Source organism: Odocoileus virginianus, chromosome 20 (genome assembly GCF_023699985.2).
Source record: "Odocoileus virginianus isolate 20LAN1187 ecotype Illinois chromosome 20, Ovbor_1.2, whole genome shotgun sequence".
Lineage (NCBI taxonomy): Eukaryota > Metazoa > Chordata > Mammalia > Artiodactyla > Cervidae > Odocoileus > Odocoileus virginianus.
The window spans coordinates 1573709-1585701 of record NC_069693.1 but is presented as its reverse complement, the minus strand read 5'-3'; the positions used below and the strand labels follow the sequence as shown (position 1 = coordinate 1585701).

The 11993-nt window shown below is 40.7% G+C and overlaps 1 protein-coding gene across 1 annotated transcript; it reads left to right on the top strand.

Moving 5' to 3' along the window:
• Positions 1-84: 84 nt before the first annotated feature.
• On the top strand, positions 85-2826 carry LOC110137828 (vomeronasal type-1 receptor 1). The gene has a single exon (XM_020894486.2). It carries the CDS (start codon positions 347-349, stop codon positions 1268-1270), a length of 924 nt encoding a protein of 307 aa, XP_020750145.2. The 5' UTR covers positions 85-346; the 3' UTR covers positions 1271-2826.
• The last annotated feature ends 9167 nt before the right edge of the window (positions 2827-11993 follow it).

Sequence of the window (11993 nt, the reverse complement as noted above, 5' to 3'; positions counted from 1 at the left end):
TTTTGTATCTTACATTTTTCTTCTCAGGGTGTATTGTGGGGAAGAGCTGTATCAGTACGTAGATAACTCCCTCACACATCTCTGCAGCCTCAGAGCTTCCTGTTGGCAGTTTGGCCACTTCCACTCACACAGCAGGTGACTTCATGATTGTAGTCTTCACTTCTATTGCCTTTGCACACATGAGCAAAAATTCTAAGTGCCCACTTAACTAATGTGAGATTATACAAGATGCAGGCTTAATGTTGAAAACTGAGGGACATGGTGATTATGACACACTTCTTTTCATCCTTTTAACTCTTCATTCCTCTAACTTCAGTAAAATGAGTGCCCTCTAGGCACTGATGTGATGTTTTCTGCCAGCTTGGAAATGGGGACTATATTTCTCATTCAGACAGGAATTGGCCTCATGGGAAATATCTCCCTCTTTTGTCTTTATAACTTCACTTTGCTCACTGGACATAGTTTGAGACCCATAGACCCAATCCTCATGCAACTGGTCATCGCCAATGCCATGGTTCTTTTCTCTAAAGGCATACCACAGACACTGGCAGCTTTCGGATGGAGGTATTTCCTGGATGACACTGGATGTAAACTTGTCTTCTATTTCCACAGAGTAGGCACGGGAGTTTCCTTTAGCACCATCTGCCTCTTCAATGGCTTCCAGGCCATTAAGCTCAAGCCCAGTATCTGGAGGTGGATGGAACACCAGATGAGAGCTCTAAGATTCATTGCCTTCTGCTGTTTCCTTTGCTGGATTGTGCATATGTTGATAAATTCATGTATTCTTATAATAGTAAATGGTCCACTGAATGAGAAGAACTTCAGTATGAGAAATAATCATGGATACTGTTCTTGGCATATGATAGAGGGTTCTGTAGGCGCATTATACACAATCATGTATTTTTCCCTTGATATTACAAGTTTAGGTTTTATGGTTTGGGCCAGTAGCACTATAGTTCTTTTCCTGTGCAGACACAAACAGCGAATCCAACACATTTGCAGCAATCGACTCTCCCCAAGACCTTCCCATGTGGTCAAAGCCACAGGCACTGTCCTGATCCTGGTAAGCGCCTTTGTTACATTCTATACAATCTACATTGTTTTGACAATTTGGTTGACTCTAGTTGCAACCCGAGGGCAGTGGATGGTGAACACCTCTGTCCTTTTGGCCACAAGTTTTCCAGCATTCAGCCCCTTTGTGCTCATTATCAAGGACACTCGTATCTCTCAGTTCTGCTTTGCCTGTAGGGCAAGGAAAACAGTTTGCTAAAGTGATTGTCATTCTATGAGTCTGTTCTCAGTGGCATTCAAATATTTATCTCAACATCTGTGAATGTTTTGGGGACCTCTTAAGTGCTGGATATTAATTAACCCTAAAAGGAAATATAGTATCAGTTTCTAATGGCCAGCATTAAGTATTTAAATAATTAAAACTTATTTTCATCAGCTGTTTTCACTCAAATAATTTCAAATTTTTCTGACTTTAAATACTGATAGCTCTTTTTTTTTTAAAGGTCTATTTCTCTCTGGATAATTGAGTGTGCTCTATTTTTTAAAGTCTTACTCAATTTTTGTAATTGGAAATACCAGCAATTTTAGTGAAGTCTAGATATAATGTATATACATGTGTAAATATCTATATTGAACTGCCAATAGCATTTATTACATACCTAAATTATGAGTCTTTAATCTTACTTAATTCCAAAATTATCAAATCTATTTTATTGTTGTTTTTTAAAGTTAATGTACACATGTTCAGTGATTTCCTTTGCTTATTTTAAAGTCTGTGAGAAAACTATCATTTATTTTATACTACTTTTTTTTTAACATTTAAAAGCAGTATGCTGCAGTCACTCACTTCACTCGTGTCCAACTCTTTGCGACCTATGGACTGTAGCCCACCAGGCTCCTCTGTCCAGGCAAGAATACTGGAGTTGCCATGGCCATGGCCTCGTCCAGGGGATCTTCCCAATCCAGGAATCGAACCCCTGACTCTGGTGTCTCCTGCACTATAGGCAGTTTCTTTGCCCATTGAGCCACCTGGGAAGCCCATTAGCACACTAAGACCCTCTAAACCTTGTTCCCATTAGCTCATGGTATCAGAATATGGAGAAGCAAACCTACAGATCTGTCTCCTGACTACCTTCCTAAGGCATGTAACTGGTCTGTTATCAACTGCGCACAGGCTTCCTGAATGCATGGTCTCTCCAGCCCTGCAGAGCCCATTAAACTGCTGCTGTAAGCGACACATGCAGTAAGCAAGGGCATCAGTATAAAGACAAATGCTCACTGAAATGTCAGAGCAGCATTTCACATACTCCCATAAAGCACAGGATATGAGCGAAGTGAAGAACAGAACCAGAAGAAATCGTGTCCTAGAGCAGGGCTGGTAGGCACTGTGAGTGGGCTGTGCAGTAGTGTCTTGTGTGTGTGTTCGTGTGTTAGTCACTCAGTGGTGTCCGACTCTTTGCGACCCCATGAACTATAGCCTGCCAGGCTTTCTGTCCATGGAATTCTCCAGGCAAGAATACTGGAGTGGATTGCCATTCCCTTCTTCAGAGTGTCTTATACAGGAATTATTAATTTGCATGTCATAGGTCCAATTTATAAACAATGATGTTCTGTCCTTAATCATGTCGGACTCTTTGCAACCCCATGGACTGCAGCACACCAAGACTCCCTGTCCTTCACTATCTCCCGGAGTCTGTTGAAACTCATGTCCATTGAGTAGGTGATGCCATCCAATCATCATCCTCTGCAGCCCCCTTTCCTTTTCCAATCAGTTATAAACAATGATCTCTATTAAATGTTAACCTGGAAAAAAAATGATACTGATTTGTGTTTTTCTGTTGACCATTCTTCTATATTTTTTCATTCTTTTATTTTTAACGCAACTTTCTTGATCCTTGTATTGATAACTCAGAAGAGAGCCCACCTCTTGTTGTTAAGTGGCGTGCAATAGGAATCTTTAATATCTTAAATTAGGTTAATAGTTTTTTAAAAAATAAGCTATCTCACAAATACCATTAACATCCACATACTCTATCCTCCTTTGTATCAGTTTATGCAGTTTTCAGAAAGTTTGAAGAATTCACACCATTCTTGACACTTGTACAATTACTAATATTGTGTCCAAAATACATTAAGTTTTCCCTATCATTTCTGTTCATTTGGTCCTTTCCACCTCTCTAATAACATATCCCTATATTTGGTGACCAGGGTAATCGGGAGGGAGAAATAGGGGGAAGAATGGGAATTCCTAGAACACAGGCTTTGTTGGGGTTTCTGCATTAAAGGCAAGACAGGGCTGGGTTAAAAGCCTTTTTCCTAGTCATCTGGTTCCTGGCCCTGGGTTGATTTAGGACAGGAGAAACAATCGCATGCGTGTAAGTGGAAGGTGGCAGAGCCCTGAATCTACACGTGAATGGTGTGCTCCAGGGAGGCTATTTATAGTAGAAACACAACTCGTTGGCCCTGTGATCAGTTGCTGCCAAACTGACAGATACAGAATCTAAGAAAGTATCCATTAGAGAAGCAGAGAAGGACCATAACTCCAGGTGAAAGGAGTTTTTACAGGTCGGCCCATAATTAGGTTTACTCTTTTTTATGGCATTAGCCAAGAAAACATCTGTAATTTGGGGGATCAGTAATATTATCTTGGTAGAGTTGTAAAGAATACAAAAATGGTGAGATCTACAATAAATCTTGGTTTATGTCTCAAGGGAAGTTTGTAGGCCCAGCAGTGGTGTTGTGGGAGGGTGAAAGATGATGATTTAGTAAAGTTCATGTAAAGATTGGTGATATTTGGGTTTAACTAAGGGGAAGGAGTGGTCATGGTCGGAGATACAGAGCAGGAAAGTGTGGTGTAAATGGAGGGGCTGGCAGGAGAAGGCACTCGGGACTAAGTATTCCTCTGCCCAAGAAGTAGAGGGGTTGGTTGATCTGAGTCAGGTGCCTCCTGTGGAAATCATTAATCTCTACTAATATTTAGAATGGCACTGGAACTTCCCTGGCGGACGTAGTGGTTAGGCCACTGTGCTTCCACTGCAGGGGACAGGGCTCCATTGCTAGACCTAGATCCCATATGACACAATTAAGATTCAGTGCAGTTAAAATTTCTCTCCAAGATTTTCATCGAGGTAGTCATATAGACAAAACATGTAATAAAATAAAAACTAGGCACTGTGCCAACGCTCTTTCAACATTTTGACTATAATCATGCCTCCGTTTATACGTTGCGAATCCTGAGTTTAAGGCCTCTTCTTTTACTCCATTAACCGTAGGCTTTGCTCTTATCTTTAATGCATTTCACCCTTGTCTGCCCACAATACCACTTAGCTAATTTCTGGATATTAGGATGCACCGACCATCCCTGCAGATGCCGCCATGATGCAAACACTTCCCAGACTGACAGGCTCAGTAGGTTGCAGACGGCGTTGGGGATGAGCTAAAGACCAGAAGAGTAGCATTTCCGAGAGCGTGCAACGTGTCGGTGTGGGACTTCCGGCATCTTGCACATGGCGGTTATTAAGACTGCTTTTGATACCATTCGCTGGACAGGGATTCGAGGTCACTTAAAATGGAAGAGAGGAAGAGGTCCCCACTGCACAGTGGTGGGTCTGACGTTCACTGTGGGCGCTGCGGAGCATCCCCGGTGTCCTGCTCGGGTCCACCCTTTATCTCCCGGGTAGCCCCGGCACTGCTCCGCCCACACCTTCCCACGGCCGTGCTGAAGGCCCAGGCCCAGGTGAACGTCGGTTATCCAAACCCTCAGCCTCAACCCTACTTAAAAACGAAGGGTGTCCAGCTCGGGCTATAGGAGTGCATGCCTCTGTTTCCAAAACAGCCGGGCAGTTATAGATATAGGGTCCCCAGTTCTGACAGGGAATGATGAAAGGTGGAAGAGTGTTACAGGCAGCGGGACACGCATATTCAAAGCCTTGGAGGTACACGTCAGTCAAGAGCATTCTGGAAACCTGGGTTCCCGCTCGTGTCCGCAGGAAGCAGTGTGAAAGGAGGCACACCGGGATAGCAGTCCGAGCAGCTGGCTCTTCAGTAGGGGGCTCCTGGGAATCATATTGGAAGAGAGGAGGGACTCTGAGCTGTGGTTTTCAAAGTATTTGAGAAGTTGCTCCGGGCGAGCAGACTGCGAGGGACAAGGCATGATGAAAGTGGAGGCGGGGAGGTCGGGGGGGGGGGGGACCGGGATGGGGAACACATGTAAATCCACGGCTGATTCATGTCAAGGTATGGCAAAAACCACTACAATATTGTAAAGTAATTAGCCTCCAACTAATAAAAATAAATGGGGGAAAAAAAAAGAAAGTGGAGGGGGAAAACCAGTGACAAGGCCACAGGAGGGCAGTTCTGGCGGTGGACAGTTCTAGAAGTGGCAGTAGCCTGGAGATTAATGCAGGTTCTTGATGGATCTTAATGATCGAAGTAAATAACCACCCAGATATTTTGCCCAAACACCTAGGAGAATGGAGATGGGGAATTTGGTGGGAGAAACAGGATTCAGGGAAGATTATGAGTTGGATTTTGGATAAGGGGATTCTGAGATCCCCAAAGTGAAGGTGGCACATAGGCAACTGGATTCCAGGTCTGGAGTTTTGAGGAGGGACCCTGAGGCCTGGACCAGAATCAAGCCTGGTGCTCAGAGTGGGAGACCAGGTTTCACTGTCAGATGGATCCTGAAGAGGAATGTGGTGAAGGGCAGAACTGAACTGAGTGTGGCTCCCTCAGGCTGCCTCTAGTGGGGAGGAGTACTCTGGTACAAGAAGAATCTGCCAGAGGGGAGAGCAGGAGGAAGTAAAGAGCCATGCCTGGAATGGAAATATTGTTGGGAAATGTGGATGCTCCTGTCCTCAGTATTCTCAACACTCCCTGTAAACAAGGGAAAGGTCAGCCAGGCTCTCGGAGCAGCCTGGGCCCAGTTATGAACAGAGGGGCCTCCGCTTGCTCAGGAAATTTCAAATTTAGAACTGGCTGGACTTAAGGCTATCCAGGCACTTAGTAGTTGATTGAAATTGGTTGCAAAATCCACAGAGGATACCAGTTTTGCTTTTTGGAACTTTCTGGGATTTTTAAATATTTTTGATCCATGGTTGCTTGACTGCAGATGCAAAACTGGTAGATATTCAAAGGACCAAGCATTTTTATTAAATATCACATTTTCTTAAATGCTTAAAAGGCAGATAAGAAGTACCCAAATTTTAAAAAACTCATCACTTTATTTACACCAAAGTCATTTCCTTAAGTGTTAATCCTGTGGGCAGAATTAGCTCACCTTTACTATTTTTTAAAGACATACATAAATTTGCTGCTTTAGCCATCTCTAAGTACATTCTTTAAAAGTATAAAGTACATTTATGTTGTTCACAGGATTCACCCATGTTGTGGCAGTTATCAAAATTTCCTTCCTTTTTATGAATAATATTCCAGTGTATGTATACAACACCTGTTTGTCCATTCAGTGGTTGATGGACATTTGGGTTGTTTTGACCTGTGGATATGGTGAATAACACTAACGTGAACATGGCTGTACAAATGTATCTTCATGTCCTTGCTTTAAAATGTTTTGGGTATATGCTTAAAGGTGAAATTGCTGGGTTATATGTTAAATCTGTGCTAAATTTTTTAAGATTTTGTCATACCATTTTCCATAGCAGCTCCACCATTTTACATTTCCACCAGCAATACCACAAGCGTTCCAAATCCTCCATACCCTAGCCAACCTCTACTTTCTTAGAAACTTCTAAATACACAATTTAGTTTTGTTAACTAAAGTCATAAAGTTGTGAATTACATCCACAAGTCTTAATCATCTCTCAACTAGACATCTATAACTTCTAATATCCTTCACTCATTTTATCTACCTATCTTCTCCTGTTCTGGCAATCACTAATCTATTGTTTGCATCTGAGTTTGGTGTAGTGTTGATTTTTTATTTAAGATTCTTGAACAACATGGGTTATAACTGCCTGGATTCACTCACAGAGGGATATTTTTCAGTAAATACAGAGCACTAGATGATCTTTAGTTGAATGAATGAAGTTCATTCAAATGGGAAGTTCATCCCATTTCAAATGGGAAACTTCAGAAGGGACTTAAGCATCCACAGATTTCAGTATATGCATGGGATCCTGGAACCAATCCTCTGTGGAAACTGGAACCAATCCTCTGTGGAAACTGGAACCAATCCTCTGTGGAAACTGAGGGACCACTGGATTTGTCTTTCTCTCCCTGACTTATTTCACTTTAGTACACTGCCCTCAAAATCCAATCATATTGTCGTAAGTGGGAAAATTTCCTCCTTTTTTATGGTTGAATAAAACTGAATAGTATTCCATATATATGACATGATTGTCATCCAGTCATCTATCAATGGACACTTAGGTTGTTTCTAAGTCTTGGATATTATAACTACTGCAGCAATAAACATGGGGTACAGATCTTTTTGAGATGATTACTTCAATCCCTTTAGATAAATACACAGTGATGGAATTGCTGATTATATGATAGTACCATTTTTGTTTTATAAGGATTCTTCATGCTCTTTTCCACAGTGGCTGCAACAATATACATTCCCACCACCAGTGCACAAGGGGTCCCTTTTTCCCACATCTTCACCAATACTTATTTCTTGTCTTTTTCATAAAAGATATAATAACAGGTGTGAGGTGGTATGTCATTGTGATATTGATTTGCATTTCCCTGACCATTATTGATACTGAGCATCTTTTCATGCAGAAGATTCCCATTTTTGTATCTATTCCAAAAAGCTGTGTATTCAGATTTAACAGATAACAGTTTATACCGAAAAAAAAACCCCCAAAACCCGGCAACAATGTACTCATGATGCATTTTTAAACACACTCATTTATGTATGCTTATGTAAAACTAAAATGAGAACAATAATATAATGGAGAGAAAGCAATTACGCATGAAGCCATACAGTGTCACTTGAAAGTGGACTTGAATTAGTTTTAAATACATATCGGAAACTCTAGTGCAAATACATTAAAAATTAAAAGGAACAAAGATAGCTGATATGCTAACAAAGGAGAGAGAAAGGATCATATAAAATGCATCATTAAAACCACAAAAAGCAGACTGGAAGATTAAATAGGAAGAACAAGGCCAGTGAAAAGAAAATGGTAACAAATATGTTAAATGTTTATCCAACTGTATCAATATGTTAAACATCGATAGTCTCAATGCATCAATTAAAAGAAGGATTATCAGACTGGATCAAAAAACAGGACTCAGTTATATGCTGTCTCCAAGAAACCCACTTTAAATACAAACAGGCATATAGATTAATAGTAGGGACTTCCCTGGTGGTCCAGTGGTTAAGACAGCCCGCCCCCACTACATGCATTTGATCCCACATCAAATCCCTACATACTGAATCCCATGATCCCACATACCGAACAATCAAAAAATAAATAAATAAACAACTGTACTAGTATCAAAACAGATTTCACGTAAGCAAAGTTATCAAGAATAGATGGTCTGAATGGGTCTACATCTATTAAAGAAACTGAATCAATGATGAATATACTTCCAAATTTTCTGGAAATGCCATTTGCCCAGGTTGCTTCACTAGTCAAATCTGACAAACATTAACAAAGAGATTATTCGATTCTCTAATAATTGTTTTCAGAAAACAAAAATGAGGAAATAGTTTCACACTAATTCCATGAGAAAAATACCAAAACAGACAGTACAAGAAAACCACTGATCAATACCTCTCAAGAACATAGTTGCAACAATCCTAACAAAGTTATCGGTAAGCTGTTTCAAAAACTGCTGGAAAAGAATTATACACTGTGACCACCTGAAAATGATCCAAGGAATGCAATGCCAATTTAACATTTAAAAACTAATTAATATAATCCATGTCATCAGCAGGTTAAAAACCAACTCTTGGGGACTTCCCTGGTGGTCCAGTAGCTAAGACTCCATATTCCCAAGGCAGGGGCCTTGGGTTCAATCTCTGGTCAGGGAACTAAATCCGACAAGCCTCAACTAAGAGTTTGAAGCTGCAACTAAAGACCCCACATAGCACAACTAAGACCCAGTGCAGTGAAATAAATTAAAAAACAAACAAACAAAAAAACAACTCATGATCTCATCTATTCTGACAAAATCCAACATTCATGATAAAAATCTCATGATAACCTAAACACAGAAAAATATCTTCAAACTGATGATCTAAGTAACATCCTACACCTACTATCACAGTTACAAGAGAAAAACTAGAAACTCTCGCTCTACAATGAAGAAGGCAAGGATGTTCCCTCTTACAACTCCCTTTCAATTTTATATTGGAAGCCAAAACAAAGGCAATGAGAGGTTATATAAAGGTATACTGATCAGGAAGGAAGGAATAAATCTCTTCATTCTCAGGTGACATGACTGACTAGTTATGTAAAAAAACAAAAAACTAGATGAAGAAAAAAAAACTTCTGGACCAAAGAAGAAATTTATAGCAAGGTGTCAGGATACAAGGTTAATATACAAAAATCAACCATGTCAGTATCATCAATGAACAAATGAATTTGAAATTAAAAACCATGTACACAGTACCCCTCAAAGGGGGGGGGGAAGAGAAAGAAATACTAAGTTATAAATTTACCAAGACATGCACAAGAAGATCCACATGAGAGGAAACTATAAAACTCTGATAAAGAAATCAGAAATTCCTTGGTGGTTCAGTGGTTACCACTCCCTGCTTTCACTGCAGTAGTTGGTCTGGCTTGGATATCTGATCAGAGAACTAAAATCCCTCAAGCTGAGCAGTGTGGACAAAAATCGAACACTAATAAAAAAATCAAAAAAATAAATAGATATTTTATATTCATAAATAGGAAGACCCACTATTGTCAAGATGTCAGTTCTGCCCAAATTCATCTATAGATTCAATGCAATCCAGATCAAAATCCCAGCAAGTTATTTTGTGGATATAAATAAATTGATCCTAAAGTTTATACAGACACAAAAATCCAAGAATAACCAACACACTACTGAAGAACAAAGCTGGCAGACTGATACTACTCAACTTCAAGACAGCATCCAAAATAATGAAGCCAATATGGTATTGTTGAAAGGACAGAGAAACTGATCAATGAACAGTATTGAGAGCCCAGAAATAAACTCAAAATACACTCAACTGACCTTTGACAGATAAGCAAGCACAATACAATGGAGAAAAGGGCCGTTTTTGTAATAAGTGGTACTAGGACAACTAAACATCACATGTCAAAAAATGAACCTAGACACAAACCTTATACCCTTCACAACAAAATTAACTCAAAATGGACATAAATGTCAAAAAAAAAAAAAAGCTTAAAATTTACTAAGAAAACAAAAACCCAAATACTAAATGAGAAAAATCCCTTAATAGACACCATGTTAAAAGAAGATATACAGATGACAGATAACTATATACACAAAGCAAGGAAATGCAAATTAAACTGAAAAATAGACAATGTTACATACCTGTAAGAAGGGCCAAAATCCAAACATTCACAACACCAAATGCTAGTAAGGGTGTGGAGCAATACACATTTCCTTTAACTCTGCTGATTTTCACTCACTACTGATTGCAATGCTTACAGATGCCACCGTGGATACAGAAAATTGGAATCTTGGGAAAGGGTCTTATAGGTGTAAGACTAGTGAAACAATGGTGCCCTGCAAGACTTAGGGGCTTCGGGGGTCATGGCACTAAGGAGTAGGGATGCACTCTGCCTAACCACAGTAACTGCAACACATGACCAAGGAATTTAAGAAAGTAGTGCCCATAGTCCACGTGTGAGAAGAACACAGCAGCCCTTGGGGAAAAGGAGAAAGGCAGAGCCTAGCTAAGAGAATAGGGTTGGGTGTGAGGGTCTTACCCAGCATGTATACAAGTGTAAAGTTCTCTAGCATGACATCAAGGTACAGGTATATCTGAGTCTCATCAAGAAGACACCATTTCTCCTGAGAGAAGTATGCAGTCACACCTTCAAAGGTCACACTGCCCTGGTATAACAGGGACAAATAAAACCACGGACAGTCTCACTCCTAAAACCCACCATCTAACCTGCCACACATCTACACTATTGCCCAATCAGATGGAGCCACCTGAGATGTGGGGAAGAAAACCTTTTCTTCCCCCACAATAGTAAAAAAGACGTTTATCAGTTTTCATAATGAATAGACAAAAATAAAAGACAATTACAAGCCTAACCTGATTAACCTAACAATATAAAATAATTACATACTATTTGGGGGTTCGAGCAGAGTGACAGCAAGGAGATCCATCCAGTCCATCCTAAAGGAAATCAGTCCTGAATATTCATTGGAAGGACTGATGCTGAAGCTGAAACTCCAATACTTTGGCCACCTGATGCAGAGAACTGACTCACTGAAAAAGACCCTGATGCTGGGAAAGATTGAAGGCAGGAGGAGAAGGGGACGACAGAGGATGAGATGGTTGGATGGCATCACCAACCCAAAGGACACGGGTCACTGAGTGACTAAACTGAAGTGAACTGAAGCAGAGTGATGTAGTTAAGTAGAAGAGCATACATGCACATGTTTTCATCTGCCCAACCAGCCTATGTCTTTTGGGAAAGGCTCTGTTTTCTGATGTGAACCTCCCACTGCCTCCAAGATACAGGCAGTCATTTCAAGCCTAAATCCTGCTCTTTATTCCCACTGAAAAGGAAGCAGACCAGAACTTACCTAAACCAGCTAGGCCTCACCGCACAGAACATGCACATACTGGTATGGGATCCAGGACCATTGGGGGAGGGAAATGGGAACCCTCTTCTTAGAACCCGACCTGAGCTCAGGCCCCTGAGTATGGGGTTCTTCTGGGTCCCAAAAACAAAGGGCTGGGAGAATGGCAGGTGAAGAGCCCCAGGAGCCTCCTCAAATACAGAGAGGTGTGTGTGAGGGTGAGAATAAGTGAGGGACTGGAACAACCTCCACTTGCCCAA